Source organism: Bubalus bubalis, chromosome 3, assembly GCF_019923935.1.
Source record: "Bubalus bubalis isolate 160015118507 breed Murrah chromosome 3, NDDB_SH_1, whole genome shotgun sequence".
Classification (NCBI taxonomy): Eukaryota; Metazoa; Chordata; class Mammalia; order Artiodactyla; family Bovidae; genus Bubalus; species Bubalus bubalis.
The window spans coordinates 16,838,312-16,856,582 of NC_059159.1; the positions used below are offsets into that span (position 1 = coordinate 16,838,312).

At 35.0% G+C, this 18,271-nt stretch overlaps 1 protein-coding gene across 11 annotated transcripts in view; it reads left to right on the forward strand.

Moving 5' to 3' along the window:
- Nucleotides 1-17,727, forward strand: part of CDC27 (cell division cycle 27) — a 57,327-nt gene extending 39,600 nt beyond the window's left edge. For 4 of the 11 annotated variants that reach the window (XM_025279903.2, XM_025279904.2, XM_025279905.2 and 1 more), the window contains exons 13-19: nucleotides 2,296-2,448; nucleotides 3,388-3,596; nucleotides 6,068-6,185; nucleotides 8,031-8,159; nucleotides 12,203-12,277; nucleotides 13,314-13,470; nucleotides 14,699-17,727. In XM_025279903.2, coding sequence (XP_025135688.1) covers nucleotides 2,296-2,448; nucleotides 3,388-3,596; nucleotides 6,068-6,185; nucleotides 8,031-8,159; nucleotides 12,203-12,277; nucleotides 13,314-13,470; nucleotides 14,699-14,784 — 927 coding nt within the window. In that variant the 3' untranslated portion in view covers nucleotides 14,785-17,727. Of the gene's footprint in view, nucleotides 1-2,295; nucleotides 2,449-3,387; nucleotides 3,597-6,067; nucleotides 6,186-6,315; nucleotides 6,377-8,030; nucleotides 8,160-12,202; nucleotides 12,278-13,294; nucleotides 13,471-14,698 lie in introns of those variants that run through there. The other 7 variants (XM_006060693.3, XM_006060694.3, XM_006060695.2 and 4 more) reach the window with 4 other exon arrangements.
- Nucleotides 17,728-18,271: the final 544 nt, after the last annotated feature.

Below are 18,271 nucleotides of genomic sequence, written 5' to 3' on the forward strand. Positions count from 1 at the left end.
CTAAGCGACTTAGTAGTAGTAGTAGTAGACCTTTATAATCAAAATTCTTTCTACTATATAGAGAGCTTACTGGGATGAATTTTTGGTACTTAGTATGTTTTATAAACTTAATACAATGAAGAAAGTTGTAAGTAATTGAGGATATAATGTTCTTATTGTAAGATTTTATCATTTTAATTTTAATTATATTTGTTGCTTATCTGTTTAAATCAGGAAAGGAGAGGATGATTAACCTAAAGCCAAAGAAAATTCTAATTTATTCCCCAGTTCTACTTTCAAAGCACTTCCTCCCCCACCTCTAAACTTAAATTAGAAAAACCTTTAAATAAAGCTTTAAGAAACCTAATAGAAATTATTTAAAGTTGATAATAAGATCACTTGTTTGCCCTTTTTACATTCAGCATGTATTTGAGTGCATGTTATATCCCAGACTTTCTTCTATACTGTAATATAGCTAGACAGATAATTGCTTGCCTTTATAGAGTTTACTTTCTAGCAAGTGTGCATGTGCTAAGTTGCTTCAGTCGTGTCTGACTCTTTGCAACCCTATGGACTGTAGCCTGCCAGACTCCTCTGTCCATGGAATTCTCCAGACAAGAATACTGGAGTGGGTTGCTGTGCCCTCCTCTAGGGGATCTTTCTGATCCAGGGATTGAACCCATGTCTCTTATATCTGCTGCGTTGGCAAGCAGGTTCTTTACCACTAGTGCAACCTGGAAAGCCCCCTTTCTAGTAAGAGAAATTGTAAGCCAATAAATGTATAAGGACACATAGCAATAAGTCATATGAAGGAAAAGTGAAGCATGGTAAGGAGACTGGGGAACAGTGAAGTATGGTGCTATTTTTTTAAAAAACATGTTCAGAGAAAGAAGATAATTATTGCTCCTTTAAGGAGCCATGCAGAGCTCTAGGGGTGTAGTATTCTTCCAGGTGGAGAATAAATCCAGAAGATACCTATTCTTGTAATTTTGAGTAATAAAGAAAAAAGAGTTGTAGACAGCCTTTTTCATTGCTGGATTGTGATTTTTTTAATTGGTACGTAGGTAGAAGTGCGGTTTGGCAAGCCTTTTCAAAATTATTTGTTTCATGGGTTCTTAACATGAATTTTTTTGTTACTCCTAATCATAGAGCAGATGTAGACCCAGATATTTAAAGGAAATCTTTGTTTCAACTTAATTTTTTGTTTTGTTCCAATTTTCCTTTCTGTCTGTGGCATAATCATTTTTCAGAGGAAACAATAGATTCTGAAAAATTTTAAACCAGGTTACTAAAACCTGTACTTGACAGTTGGTTAGGTCTGTTTTCTTGTAACCAGTGTGTGTTTTGAAAAACTTATCTGTATAACTTCTAAGGAATTTCAGGGGAGTCACAAATTTAAGCTAATTCTAGATGATGTATGGCCATATCATAAGAATTCCTATTCTTATGGCCATATCTAAGCATTCCTATTTTTCTAGTTGTATGAATGCTATTTCCTTATCTTGTTATCTTCATTTCATTAAAAATAGACTTGATATTCCTTATTCTAAACTAAGTTTGACTTTCAGAATTTTTAACGAATTGATAAACTGGGGAGCTAACTGGTTTCATATAGCCCAAAGTCTCAAACTTCAGGGGAGAGAAGCACAGTTCTGGAAGCTGTGAGTGTGGCAAGGAAAAAACTTTGACATGGTAGCTGAGAAGGGACCCTAAAGTCAAGAGAGTGCTGCAGAAGAAAAAGGAATTTATATTAGGCAGAGACTGTAGTTCCTAGCAGGTACGACACGGATGGAAATATTCAGTGCTCAGCATGCCATAGGGTTGACAGCCACCCAAGCCTATTTTTCCCCTAAAGGGTTCAACTTAACCTTTTGTACCTTTACGTTTTGTAAATGTACAAAAATAGGTTTTCTATTGCAGAGGTCACTCGTCTCTCACCTTTCCAGAGAGTTATTCTATAAAGCTGCTATAAAAACTTGGAATAATGTTTTTTGAGAATAAAATAATTGACTTCTTTTTAAATTTGTCTAGATCTTTCTTCTTTCTTTTTGGTGGAAACAATTTTTTTCCCCCAGAATTTATGTTCCTACCATGACTTGTGTATAAAAACTAGGTTAAGTATAACTATGATTGCATCAATATTTGACCTACCATAGAAGCTTACTCAGTTTGGCTGTGTGTTGGTGCTAATTCACATAAAATTCACGTGTAAAATAAGGCAGCATTTAGGTCCTATGAGAATAGTGCCCAGCACTCTCCCAGTATATATGTAGATTGTATCAACTTGTTTTCCTCTTACTAATTTTTGTATTTCAGGCTGAAAGAATATTCTCAGAGGTTAGGAGAATTGAGAATTACAGAGTCGAAGGCATGGAGATCTACTCTACAACACTTTGGCATCTTCAAAAGGATGTTGCTCTTTCAGTTCTTTCAAAAGACTTAACAGATATGGATAAAAATTCACCAGAGGTAAATTAACTGAAGCACTTCGTTCATGTTTGTTTTTCTTTTCTTTCTCCTTTTTTTTTTTTTTTTTGCTGCATCGGCGTGACTTGCGGGATTTTAGTTCCCCAACCAGGGATTGAACCCAGGCCGTCAACAGTAACAGTGAGGAGTCCTAACCACTGGATCACCAGGGAATTCCCTGCAACTGTTTTTCGATTGTCTTTACCAAATGGGAATGACTCAAATCATTAATTTAGTTTCATCCATGCTTATTTTTGCATTCTTCTCTATAGGCCAAGAGAAGGAGAAATCCTAGAATATATGGTACAGATTCATAAATAGAAAAATCTTAAAGCAGATATTTCATTCAGAATTAATCAAGATTTGGTTATACTTGCTGTTGTCACCAAGAGTAGAGTTCATTAAACAGAAATAGAGATTTTAAAGTGCTCGTTTTAAATTAAAATAATAATTTTAACTGTCATTTTAAGGCATAAGCAGTTTATTTACATGTTTCAATCCTATAAGGGTTTTATTTCCTTGCATCCCAAGAATATTTAGTGGTCCTTTTGTAACATATTTAAACTTAGAATTTAAGAGTCGGTTCTCATTATTCCTGGTAGTTAGGTCTATAGTTTCCATGAACACTAAATTGACAAATACTGAGCCATTACTCCTAGGAGAAATATACACACACATATCACACGTGGGTCCACCAATGATCACTAAAGCACTGCAAGTATTGATTTGGGTTTTACAAGTTAATTTTAGAAAATAGACAGATTTGCAAATATGGAATCCGTGAATAATGAGGATTGACTATAATTAAAGTTCTTCAGTTGTTGTCTTTCTGTTCTACGTAAGATCTGAGTCTTGATTTTAGTCATAGATTGCTTTTGTTAGAAAAAAATAAATCAGAATTTTAATCACGCATTTGGTTTTTGTTTCCTTTTTTTTTTTAAGGCCTGGTGTGCTGCAGGGAACTGTTTCAGTTTGCAGCGGGAACATGATATTGCAATTAAATTCTTCCAGAGAGCTATCCAGGTTGATCCAAATTATGCTTATGCCTATACTCTATTAGGGCACGAGTTTGTGTTAACTGAAGAATTAGACAAAGCATTAGCTTGTTTTCGAAATGCTATCAGAGTCAATCCTAGACATTATAATGCATGGTAAGTGCTAACAAAGTGCAAAGACAGTGTCTTATTAATGGGGCTGATACCCAGTAATTTTTCTTGTGAGATTATTTCTTTGTTGTCATAAATTTGAAGAATGGTACATACTGGTTGGTAGCTTCTAACCTAAGTGGTTTTTTATGTGAAATTTATACCTTTAACAAACTCTTAACTAATGCCAATAGAATTCCAGATGCTTATATTGAACACTTTCTACTTTTTCTCCTACTAAACTTTTGCAAGTATTAATATCTGGTATTGTTACTTTGATTTGTTATTTTTTGTTAGAGCACTAAAATGGTGATGAAAAGAGAGAATGGTTCTCTATCCTAATTATAATAACAGTATAATTCTTCTTTTCTATTATCCAGTAGGTAATTTCTGCTACCTTTTGGATAATAGAAAATAAACATAGAAAACTATCCATAGTTGTTGCTCTTTGGCAGATTTATCAAGTATTAGTTCTAGTTTATTAAGTTTATCAAGAATGGTCCAGTTTAAGTAATATCTGTTTTACTTTTTTATACTTGTGCGTAAGTAGATGAAGAGGAAGGTTAATCTATTAATGATTGGGTTAATCATAGCAGTTTCTAAATATGAAGCACTAGATTACTGCAATATATTTTTTGATTTGTATATGTGTTTTTTAATGAATTTTATCTCATTTCTAAGTAGTTACATTGCCTGAAAGATGGCCTGATGAGTACTAGCTTCTGCTGACCAGTTGAACAGTCAGGCTTGCCGACATTCACATAAAATTCTCTGTGATATTTTCAGAGCTCAGTTCTTAATAAGACTTGAGTTGTTTCTTAAATGTGTAGTTATCTGTTCTGCCATATTTCAGTAGTTGCATTCTTAACAAAATTTACTGTATCAAAATTGTTATAAAAATAATTGTTGCAATTAGAGAAAAGGAGGTATATTCAGACTAGCAAGCTTTTACTGGGAAGACTTTCAATATTGAGTTATTCAGGTAACTAAGTATTTAACTAAACTAAGCAAATTTATTTTTCCAACTCCAAGGTGAGTAGTCTTTCTTTAGTTATCTCCATTTTCACCATTATTAGCACAGAACTTTTCATACCTTTTCTTGATCTCTAACATAATTATAATAATAAACAGTATACTGTTGTGCTTTTTTCTTAATCATTTGTTGATTATTCCCCTTCATTATTATCTAGTTTCACCAAGAGGGATCCTTAATCTAAATCAGTCACAATGTATTTGATGTTTTGAAAATTCAGGAAACATTCCTGTATATCAACTTGATATACTGTTGCATAGTCTTTAAAATGTGTAATTTTTATGTCTATGTGAAGCCTTTAAAAATTATAATTTTGAAGTCTATAAGTTTTGAAAGCTATAGGAGCATATTTTTGATACAGTGAGTGGGGAGAGGGTAAGCAGACCATGAACTATGCATACTTTAATCATAGTATAAAATATATATGCATTTGGACAAATAATTGGGAGTAGCATTATTAGGAATTTAAGGTCTAGAATCATCGAGGGAGGATCTGAATAGAATACTTGTGTGTGTGTTTAGTCACTGAGTCATGTCTGACTTTTCACTACCCCGTGGACTGTATGTAGCCCACCAGGCTCCTCTGTCCATGAGTTTTCCAGACAAAAATACTGGAGTGAATTGCCATTTCCTCCTCCAAGGGATCTTCCCAACCCAGGGACCAACCCTAGGTCTCTTGGAGCTCTTGTATTGCAGGCTGATTCTTTACCCACCCTTCAGTTCAGTTCAGTTCAGTCGCTCAGTCGTGTCTGACTCTGCGACCCCATGAATTGCAGCACACCAGGCCTCCCTGTCCATCACCAACTCCCGGAGTTTACTCAAACTCATGTCCATCGAGTCGGTGATGCCATCCAGCGATCTCATCCTCTGTCGTCCCCTTCTCCTCTTGCCCCCAATCCCTCCCAGCATCAGAGTCTTTTCCAGTGAGTCAGAGTCTTCGCATGAGATGGCCAAAGTATTAGAGTTTCAGCTTTAGCATCAGTCCTTGAACACCCAGGACTGATCTCCTTTAGAATGGACTGGTTTTATTTTAAAATGTGATTGATAGCAATACCTATCTCCTTGGTTCCATCTAGGATTAAATAAGGTAAATCAAACAAAGAATTTAATAAAATTATCGGCAGACACATGATAATCGCTCAGTAAAAATTAGCTATTAAATCTAGATTGTAGTGGTAGGTCTAAGGATGTGGTTTCTTTTTTTCTAGTTGTTATAGTTTTATTTGATTGATTGATTGATTGACTGGATTGTTTTTACTTATAAAAATGACTTGTCTAAAACACTTGGGCAGTTTTTTATCATGTTAGATTTTGCCTACCCTAAGACCATCAGTATTTTTCTACTGGTTTATTAAAATGCCACATTCCATACATATCCTTTTTATTAGCTAAACTAAATTAGCATTTCACATCCTTAAAATTGTATTTTATTTTAAACTCTCAGGTATGGTTTAGGAATGATTTATTACAAGCAAGAAAAATTCAGCCTTGCAGAAATGCATTTCCAGAAAGCACTTGACATCAACCCTCAAAGTTCAGTTTTGCTTTGCCACATTGGAGTAGTAAGTAGCTTTCTAAGTATTGTTCGGTTGATCCCTTTTGGAATGTTTGTTATTGGCTTAATTGCTGTAATGAAAATTAGGGGTTTTTGTTATTGTTATTCTTGAAACAATATCCTGGATTCTTTTACAGCCAAAAATACCGCCTTTTTGCTTGGCATAAAGAGAAATCATGGAGTACCCTCATTCCTTGGGCAAGTTACTTAATTTCTCTGAGCTTCTATTTTGTGAATGACAAATAATACCATCTTGCCTACCTCATAGGGTTATTATAACACTAATATGAGATACTTCATATTTTTGAAAGCAGTTTTCCATGTTAATATTTAGCTCCTAAATTAAGTAACTAATAATTTAAGGCAAATGATTCCCTGTATTTTAGCCTCTGAGTGGTATAGATATGTCAGAACTAATTAAAATTCTTATAAAGTGGTGAGAATGGTCAATTTTATGTTTATATTTTTCTTACTGTATGTGATAATAAGTTGTACTTTGATAGGCTAAGAGAACGAGTCTGTTTGTTTTTTAAAATCTTATTTACTAATTTCTCTGAAAGCTTGGAACATTTTTTTTAAGTTCTTGTTCTTGTCCTTTCACCATTCTTCCCTCTCCCTCTTTCCCTCCCTCTTTTCTTTCTCTTTGCAAGTTTGACCTTTGTGGGAACAAACATACAGTATAAGAAAAATTATATGAGTTTGGAATTTCACTATTCATTTTGGGGGCAGAATTCTAGCTCTTTATAATGATTTTCTTAAGAATTGACATGGTAACTTTTACAGTTAGATACTGTACAAAAATATAGGGAAAATATGTCAAAGATTTTTTTTCTGTCACTTTACTTAAACCAAACTTGAGTATCTCTTGCTACCTTTTAGTGAAGTTGAACATTTTTAAAGCAGGCTTTCTTAAAGGCCATAGTCCAGCATTGTGTAATCTGTGGGTTCTAAGACCTGGAAAGCTTACTTCTCTGCTATAGTTTCCCTGTTGTTGTTGTTTTTTTTTTTTTGAGTATAGTTGATTTACAGTGTTGTGTTAGTTTCAGAGTTTCAGCAAGGTGATTCAGTTATATATACATATATATTCATTTTCAGATTTCTTTCCCATTATAGGTTATTATGAGATATTGAGTATAGTTCCTTGTGCTATATAGTAGGTCCTTGTTGTTCATGTATTTTGTATATAGTCATCTGTGTCTGTTAATCTTAAATTCCTAATTTATCCCTCCTTCAACCACCTTTCCCCTTTTGTAACCGTCAGTTTTTTTTCTATGTCTCTGAGCCTGTTCAAATTTATTTTTAATATATAATTCATCTAAGAATGAACATAGCAATATGAGTACACATGAATAAATAATGAGACTTGATTGGGTTTGCTTTTGTTTTTGTTTTTGTTTTTAAGTTATTTGAAATAAATTACTTACTACCTAGAATTACAGATCAATGGTTTTCAGATATGTAAAGCAGAAGAATTATTTTTAAAACAAATTCCTAAAATAGGTAAAAGTGTAATTGTTCTGAGTAAAACAAGGTTGGTAAGTTTCAGAGCCAGAGTCCCTAGGGGTTCTTGAAAAATTCTGAGAAGTCTAATATTTAGAGGACCATAATAAGTCTGTTAAAATGTATTATCTAACAAAATAGCACAGATTTTCTTGTGAAGAAAGACTAAGGTTTTTCTTGTCTTTTAGGCTTAAAGGTAACCAAATATCTACTCTAAAGATAGAATCTGATTATCATTATGGAAAGTAATGGTGAATTGGGAGCTGTGTTGTTTTTGAGTCACACTATTTGGTTTTTACCTTTCCTCATAAATATCAAAAGGAAACATTAATAGGATCTTTATTTCTTGTAGGTTCAGCATGCACTGAAAAAATCTGAGAAGGCTTTGGATACCCTAAACAAAGCCATTGTTATTGATCCTAAGAACCCTCTATGCAAATTTCACAGAGCCTCAGTTTTATTTGCAAATGAAAAATATAAGGTAAGATATATATATATATATATGTGTGTGTGTGTGTATCTTAACAGTCCTCAACATAGTACTATTTAAGTTTTGCCACTTTTTAAATAAACTAAAAGTTATTTATACTTGAATTTTTGTCTTAAATAGTTTATTTCCCCATTTTTAAAAGCTATTTCTTTTTTTGCCTATATTTCTTCATGAAATACAGGAAGGATGGGTGTGTATATATTTAGGAATAAAAGTTTATCCTTTAAAAAGATTTCCTATAGGGAAAGGCAGTTACCTTAAATGTAAAACCTAAACCATTGTATTAAGACCAAAATATATGAACAGAATAAATGAATATATGTGCATTATTCAATAAGTATTTATTTGAATGCCTATTATTAATATATGTCAGACACTAGGAATATAGTGGCAAATGAAGCAACCATATTTCCTGCCTTTGAATAGCTTACCATCTAGTACTCCCCTAGAGGGAGAGTTAGTCACTCAATCATGTCCAACTCTTTGTGACCCCATGGAGTCTTGCTCTGATTTTCTTTATGAAGAAGTGCATGTCTAATCTTACTGTTCTGCCATTTACAATGTCCTTTAAATCTAATAAACATTTAACAATTTTTAACTCGCTCTTTGAAGCTTACTATAATTATAATTCAGCATTTGTTTTCCTGTCTTTGCTTCATTGTACAAAAATTTTTAAAGTTTTTATTTAATCTGATACATGGTCAGGTTCTTCAGTTGAAAGATTTTATTTATTAATCTTAAAGGCATAAGCAGTCTCACCTACCAGGAATGCCATGTAAATCAAGCCTATACTTGCTTCAAGAAACCCATGTTCTAATCTGACCCGTTGTCCAGGCCAGAATGGTTATAATCATTTTTGAGTACCAGCTTGGGGCTCAGCCAGATTATCAGGTTTACTTTGATGCATGATTAGGTGTAGGTTAGAAAGGGGGCATAAGAAAAGTTACTGACTGCTTCTGCAATGTCCTGCCTCCGAAATGAAAATCAAACTGTTAGAGGGCCACATCAATCTCTTTGTGGCAAAAATCATTACTAGACACCACCCTGTCTAATGTACAGTATCGGTATGTAGTTGTTTAAGCCTTCTAGGGCAAAAAAGAGAGCTCTTCTGCTGTGTTGGATACTATACTGTGTCTGTGTTAGAAACTGTTTCTCAGAGTTTCCAAGTAGATTATGTGGGGGGAGGGGGGTACAGCATAAATGCATGAAATTTTGATAACAATTGTAACCTAGTCATCAGATCAGATCAGATCAGTGGCTCAGTCCTGTCCGACTCTTTGCGACCCCATGAATCACAGCACGCCAGGCCTCCCTGTCCATCACCAACTCCCGGAGTTCACTGAGACTCAGGTCCATCGAGTCAGTGATGCCATCCAGCCATCTCATCCTCTGTCATCCCCTTCTCCTCTTGCCCCCAATCCCTCCCAGCATCAGAGTCTTTTCCAATGAGTCAACTCTTCGCGTGAGGTGGCCAAAGTACTAGAGTTTCAGCTTTAGCATCATTCCTTCCAAAGAAATCCCAGGGCTGATCTCCTTCAGAATGGACTGGTTGGATCTCCTTGCAGTCCAAGGGACTCTCAAGAGTCTTCTCCAACACCACAGTTCAAAAGCATCAATTCTTCAGCACTCATCCTTCTTCACAGTCCAACTCTCACATCCATACATGACCACAGGAAAAACCATAGCCTTGACTAGACGAACCTTTGTTGGCAAAGTAATGTCTCTGCTTTTGAATATGCTGTCTAGGTTGGTCATAACTTTCCTTCCAAGGAGTAAGTGTCTTTTAATTTCCTGGCTGCAGTCACCATCTGTAGTGATTTTGGAGCCCAGAAAAATAAAGTCTGACACTGTTTCCACTGTTTCCCCGTCTATTTCCCTGAAGTGATGGGACCGGATGCCATGATCTTCGTTTTCTGAATGTTGAGCTTTAAGCCAACTTTTTCACTCTTCACTTTCACTTTCATCAAGAGGCTTTTTGGTTCCTCTTCACTTTCTACCATAAGGGTGGTGTCATCTGCATATCTGAGGTTATTGATGTTTCTCCCAGCAGTCTTGATTCCAGCTTGTGTTTCTTCCAGTCCAGTGTTTCTCATGATGTACTCTGCATATAAGTTAAATAAGCAGGGTGACAATATACAGCCTTGACATACTCCTTTTCCTATTTGGATCCAGTCTGTTGTTCCATGTCCAGTTCTAACTGTTGCTTCCTGACCTGCATACAGATTTCTCAAGAGGCGGATCAGGTGGTCTGGTATTCCCATCTCTTTCAGAATTTTCCACAGTTTATTGTGATCCACACAGTCACAGGCTTTGGCATAGTCAATAAAGCAGAAATAGATGTTTTTCTGGAACTCTCTTGCTTTTTCCATGATCCAACGGATGTTGGCAATTTGATCTCTGATTCCTCTTCCTTTTCTAAAACCAGCTTGAACATCAGGAAGTTCACAGTTCACATATTGCTGAAGCCTGGCTTGGAGAATTTTGAGCATTACTTTACTAGCGTGTGAGATGAGTGCAATTGTGCGGTAGTTTGAGCATTCTTTGGCATTGCCTTTCTTTGGGGTTGGAATGAAAACTGACCTTTTCCAGTCCTGTGGCCACTGCTGAGTTTTCCAATTTGCCGGCATATTGAGTGCAGCAGTTTCACAGCATCATCTTTCAGGATTTGGAATAGCTCAACTGGAATTCTATCACCTCCACTAGCTTTGTTCGTAGTGATGCTTTCATAGAAAATGTATTAGTTCTAAACTGTTGTGGTGTAGCAGTATAGATGTTTGGGGTACAACATCTTGATTAAAATACATTCAAAGCAGTGATTCTAAAGTATAGTCTGGGCACTTCTGGGGGGGTTACCAAAAATCTTTCCTGAAAGTCCACAGGTGAGAACTATTTTCATAATAATATTTAGATGTTATTTGCCTTTTTCACTTTCATTTTCTCACCAGTGTACAGTGGGGTGTTCCAAAAGCTACTTGACGTGACATAACAGATTGAATGCAAAAGCAGATGAGTCCAGCTGTCTTCTCTTAACCAGAGATTTGCAAAAACTTTAAGCAGTGTCTTTCTTCTCACTGACTTTTTATTGTTCTGATTAGAAAAATATTATGTTAGTTGACATAACTAGGCCAAATTCCTAACAAATGGATTGCTGAATCGGTGTTTACATGTAGTTTTTAACTTAATAGATAATGTTAAGTTGTCCTCACACAGAGTTTGCATCAATTTGCAGTTCTGCCCTCAGTGATGAGAATACCTGTCTTTCCTCCCTCATGATAACTTTATGTAATATCAAACTTTTAATTTTTATCTATTTACTAGGTGATAAATTGACAATATCTCATTTGGGGAGCTGTTTTTTATTTTTAATCATCAGATCTTTCTTTTAAATAAACATACAATTTTCCTATCTGTCTTCTCAATCTCCTGAACCCCTTTAGCAGTAGTCAGAAGATTACTAGACAAACTTAACTCAGCAGTAGTCAGAAGATTACTAGACAAACTTAGCAGTAGTCAGAAGATTACTAGACAAACTTAACTTAGCAGTAGTCAGAAGATTACTAGACAAACTTAGCAGTAGTCAGAGATTACTAGATAATCATTAACTCAGTTCTAGGTTCTTCATCATTAGTTAAAATAGCAGGTTGGTATTCAAAGCTAGTGCTTGTGTCAGGGAGAAGGTATATTAACAGAACTTCAGAAGTGTTCTGCAACTTAGTTTTTAAAACATCTTTATACACAATGTGATTGAATTTAGCTGTTTTAAATAAAATTGTGACAAAAGCTAGGGTTATCACCTCCATATTTCACAAAGAATTGTGTATGTTTTCAGTGAATTTGAGTGAATTCCTGACATTTCTTAGTTCTTGTTGTAATAGTATTTTTCTTGCATTTTCACAGGGATTATTGAAGCAAGGTAGTACTTTGATTAAGATCTAATAAGCTTTAGTTAAGACGATTTGAGAAATTAAATAAAATCACTTGCTTAGTCAAAACCGTAAAAATTTTGCTACTGTATTTTTCTTTGCTTTTTTCAGTCTGCTTTACAAGAACTTGAAGAATTGAAACAAATTGTTCCCAAAGAATCCCTCGTTTACTTCTTAATAGGAAAGGTAAAGATTGGGGCCCTGGTTCTAAACTCTATCATAACAAATACTAACTTTTGAAAAATAAATATGTTTTATTGTGCACCATCTATTGAGCAAATTCAGCTAGATCTCTGAACTATATACTCTGGAAATAAATCATGGATTTAGTTTTTATTAACATTTAAGAAGGTGATAGATATCCTAATGAAGAAGCAAGAGCACACACCCTGTAATCTTTCTGTAGTTTTGGAAGTATATCAGCACTTGCAGCCCAGTGACTGATTATGAGTTCATGACTGAGACTACCTCAAGGAAAACCGTTAGCTTCCAGTTATCAATAAAATACACAAACATCTCCCAAAAGAAGAAAAATAATACCACGGTGTTGTCTTAGTTCAAAAAAATGGCTTGCAGAATTTCTGAGGCAGGACTAGTCAGGACTTTACACACTGGGTCCCCAGAAGCCAATTGGTTAAAGTAACTGAGGATGGTGGACACTGGTGAGAGTTGCTTTGTATGTATGGTTACCACATGCTCAGTTGTGTCTGACTCTTTGTGACCTTTGGACTGGAGCTAGCCAGGCTTCTCTGTCCATGGGATTTTTCAGACAAGAATAGTGGAGTGGGTTGCCATTTCCTCCTCCAGGGGAATCTTCTCGACCCAGGGATCGAACCCATGTCTCCTGTGACTTCTACATTGCAGGTGGATTCTTTACCACTGGGCCATCAGGGGACAGTTGCTATAACTCCATTTAAAATCAGTGTAAATGAGTACTAATTAAGCAATTTATAGTCCACTGTCATTGTTCCAAACAGAGTGAGATGTGTTGGAAGCTCACTACCTGAGAGATACAGGCAAGGGATGCTGAAAATAATACCTGAATATATTAAAAGGAACTCAAAAGTTGGTGTGAATTCTTCTATAGGATGAAAATGTCCTGTTCTTCAGAATGAACTTACAACACATCAATCAGGAACCCAATTTAAATTTAAAATGTTTAGGATTTTATAGATGAAGCTTATAACTTAATGAAAAATGTAGTGCTGCTGTTTATTTTTAGGTTTACAAGAAGTTAGGTCAAACGCACCTCGCCCTGATGAATTTCTCTTGGGCTATGGATTTAGATCCTAAAGGAGCCAATAACCAGATTAAAGAGGCAATTGATAAACGCTACCTTCCAGATGATGAGGAGCCAATAACCCAAGAAGAACAGATCAGTGAGTATCATCCATGTGACTTAGGTCTATATGTGATTATTCAAACCAGAAAGCTAGTGAAACACCGTATCAGAGGAAACAGATACTTCTTTATGGCACAGAATAAAGTGGAAAATTTTTTGAATATTCAGAAAGCTGCCTTTTGCATAAGAATTTTATTTCTAAACAATAGATTTTTTACACCAAATGAAATTTTAGGGAAATTGAACAGGGTAATAAAACAACAGTGTGCATATGGAGCCAGATAACTAGTTTCAGTTCTGGATCTAGTTTGCTGTGTGATTTTGACAAATCCATTGCTAATTTTTACCTGAGCTTCAACCTATGTAACTAATGCCTGGCTTACCTGCTTCCTAGGAATGTGGTAGGGGGAGAAAAGATGATAGGTGTGACTATGTTGAAAACATTGGAAGTGCTAAGTGAATGAATAATAAATTTGTGAACATTTTAAAGTATTGACAGATTTGTAGTAGTGGCTGTTCAAATTCTGTGTAACTCTCACATATCTAAAATCTAAATATTGTACATCTGAAACTAATATAATATTGTAAGTCAGCTATACATCAGTTAATTAAAAGGCAGATAAATATAAATTGAGAGACTTCTGATAAGATAAACTAAGATGCCTTTGTTCCAGAAACATATTTTATATTTTTGTGAACTAATAGGGACTATCCCCAAAGTGAAGTCAACAGTTCGGTGGAATGTCAGTCTTTTTTAATGTCTTAGAGAATAGTTCTAATTCTTAGGTTGAGTGTGTGCTAAATTGCTTCAGTCGTGTCCAACTCTTTGCGACACTATGGACTGTAGCCCGCCAGGCTCCCCTGTCCGTGGGATCCTCCAGGTAAGAATACTGGAGTGGATTGCCGTGCCCTCCTCCAGGGGATCTTCCTGACCCAGAGACCAAAGCCACATCTCTTAAGTCTCCCAGGCTGGTTCTTTACCACTAGCGCCACCTGGGAGCCCAATTCTTTGGTTAGGGAATAAGAATTCATTAGAGAGAGACAGTTTTAGTAGTTAAAACTCTTAATGGTTAAATGCAATAAAATAATCTTAGACATGCTGTAAAATAAGGAACTTGAATTGCATTTTATTGAAGGATATCAGGATTTTTAAGGGCTTTTGTTTAAGGTCTTATCTCTCTGAATATAATAGTTTTCTTTACTTATTTTCATGAACTAAAAAAAATATTTTTCAGATACCTTACTGTAGACCTTTTTTATTTTTGAAGTGGGAACAGATGAATCCCAGGAGAGCAGCATGACGGATGCTGATGATACACAACTTCATGCAGCTGAAAGTGATGAATTTTAACTTCTGGAAATCAGACCTTTGCAACTGGATGTGTGACTCATGCTGACATGTTTCTTGTCCTTCCATATACTGAGTCTTCACTCTTGAGCCAGCATTGTCATCATCCATCGCTTGTATCCTGAGTGTGCCACTTTCATTGGACCGTGACTACACAGAATGAAAGGCAGTGCAATATTTAGCTGCTAAGAAGACTGGCTCTTTCACCAGTATGAATGACAGTTCAGAGGGGATAGGGTGGGAAACTTTCTTTTTCTTTCTTTTTTTTTTCTTTAATCTCCCTTTGTTGGAAAGCTATCATGGAAGGAAGAGTTATGTTTTATCCTGAAGGAACCATTAGATATGGAAAATAGTGATGAACCAGAATCTCTTGGTCGTTTTTCCAAAAATTTGTTTTTACTTGGTTCTGTTCCTGATAAAGTGACTGACCTTCATTTCTAGGTTCTTCAAGAATGGTGTAAGCAAGTGCCAGATGGAACAATAAAAGACATTGCCTATAACAGAGTAACCTGATTGCCAAGGAATGTAAATTACCTTAAACTTCAGTGTCTCCCATAAACAAATGTAATGAGCATATAGGGACTCATATGTAGGAATCAATATCCCTCCATAACAGTGTACACTTATTCTTGGTAAGAATACTTTAATGTCTAACCAAGAATTTTAATTTATTCATCTTGCCTCAAAGTGTTGATCATCGTTATCTTGGTATTACAAACTTTAAAATTGGTCCTTAATATTTTTCCTCTTCTCTTCGAGCTCTGTGGGATCACCTCTAACATTCAGAGATGATAGAGGGGTTGCCCACTGAAAAGCCAAAACAAGGCTCTTAATAACCATTTAAGTTCACCAGAAGAATCAAAATGAGAACACCAAATGGAAAGACTTTAAGAGATCATGATAGTGAAAGCCTTAATACAATCAGAATCCTACCATAACCTTGAATTTATATTTGTTCAAGACAGCATCCCTTTGACTTTCCTTAAGTGTTTAAGCAAGGTGCAAGAAAGTGTGGTTACCTTTGGTGAGGTCATTTCCATTCTTTTCTGCTCTCTGCTTCAGATTATTTCCAGTAGTGTGAGTCACCAAAACGTGTACTGAGAGTGATTGGGTTTAGAATATTAGAAATGTTTAGCTGCAAAAATAAAAACAAAAAACCACCCACTCTTGTGAAGGAGACAAGTTCTCTCTTGAGTTTATCGTAATATAGATTGATGTCTTTGGGGAATGACCACAATTTTAAAGATCTAATTATGCATAATAAAATGGGAATTATTGGAATTTCACAGTAACCGATTTAAAGTTTTAAATTGTGTATCTCCTTTATTGTAATGTTTGAAATTTTTAGAGAAACTTTAGTTAACATTTTATTAAGTGCCAATGTCAGAATATAACAAATTTATAGTTTCTTACAAATGACAGGCCTACAGTTATTGTTGTGGATTATTTGATGAAGGACAAACTTATCTACTGGTTACATGTATTTTGTTAGTCAAGCTGTGAAAATAAGGTGGATTACAGAAGATGTGAAAAAATTTTAGCCCGTAGTCTCAGTAATTTTCTGTCATTTACTATTAATCTGCTTATTTGAATATGGATTAAATTGCATTATAAACTAATTCAAGTCAGAGTGTTAGGTTGGGTATTGGGGTGCCAGAGAGGTATTTAACAAAATTTCCTACCTAAATCTGTTTATGTGCTGCCTAAAAAAATAATTTATAAGAAAAGGAAAGATTGGGAGTAAATGAATATCATTAAAGATTCCCCAAGGCTAGCACTTGAATTCTAACAAATATTCCATTTTATTATCCATTAGTTCTGTAATATTTAATTTTATATTCTTTTATTTTTTTTTAATTGGCAAATCATAAGCCAGCTGTATAACAGTATCAAATATAGAGTTCTCATAGAAAGCTTTGATCTGAGCTCTTTGTTACAAAGCTTGGAGAAAGCTATGCTCAGAAAACAATTTGCTGATGTATAATTAGTTATGTTTTGTAGTAGGAATTTATGTCCTGTGCCAGAAGTAAGTTTTTCTGGTATTAATTTTGAGACCAAGAATAAAAGGATAGTTGTGGAAGGCACAGCATGGCGATGGTTGGTTGATCGATAATCAGCCCAGGATTGATCTGACTGCATTTTCCTCACACCTCTACTTTCAAAGTCATTTAGCTGTTGGAAGCATTTCCTACCTATTTACTGTTTCTGGCTTTCTCTTCTTTCTTTTTTGCGTAGTATGGGGATCAAATAACCAGAAGAAGATACGCATTTTAATCAAGCAAAATGATTGCTTCAAATTTCAGAAGTATTTTGAAGGAAATCAGAAATACTAAGTACTTCAACATCATTTTTTCTCTTTAAGCCTTTCACACGTGTGTATACACACACACACACTCTTGTTCAGAAGTTATGTTGTGGCATTAGATATTTTTCCCCCTTGGAAATGGTTCTTAACTCTGGGATTTTAGAAGGTTGGAAATATTTTTTCAAGAGAACAATGGTACTCAAAATAATGAAAGGTGGTCCTACTTTTTCTGTATTTCATTACTTTAAAATTTTTATTTTTTTCCAAGAACTGCAAGTAATATTTGAACCATGCTGCTGTTGTACCTTAAACAAAAACTCAGTGATAACCAGTATTTAGTCTATTAAAAATGCTCTTTTTGAAGAAAAAAGTTTGCAAGTCTCTGTTTAGCCAGAGTATAGTATGGGTCTTCAAGAGAAATATGGTGACCTGTTTTCTTTGTGAAAACCTGGGAAAATGCAAGTGTGGGTGTGATGTGTGTGTTATATATGCATTGAAACAATGTAATTTTGTGTCTTCTTTTGCTTTTCCTGACTTATTTCAGAAATTGTACAGTCTTGGGGGGGAAAGTCTTTTCTGTTAATATATTTGCAATTCATTAAAGGATATGGAAAATCCAAATAAATTACTTTTGAAAGCAATTCATAATCAAGTCATTAAAGCTATATCAGAGCTGTGCCACCTGTATTTTGATAGTGAGGCACAGCAAAATAGTGAAAGATTAGTATTATGTTCCACAGAAGTCTAGGGCAATGCTTCTCTATTTTTTTACTTATACTCTCATCTAATATATATATTTATTTATTTTAAAATTCACACCCCTTTTTTAGTATTATTTGGAGTTTCAAAATAAATATTGTGACAAAAATTGGTAATTTTAGAATGTATTTTTCCCAAACTACAAAAGCCCCTTGCCAGCACCTGCTACTTTGCAAGTCAACTGCTTATTTCTCAATCGTGTGATTTCTGAAATTCCTTTAAAAGGGACACAAAGCTCTTTTCTAATTAGAATCCATTTTAAATATCAAGATCTGAAAGAAGTAGAATATAGACAGCAAGTTTTACTCTAGCTTGATATCTTATAGAAGACTAAAGGGTTTTGCTCAGACTTGAAGAAAGGGTAGCGGTAGTGAAAAAGACAAAGTGAGGTGTGCTGGGCAGATTAGGGGATGACTCAGACCATAG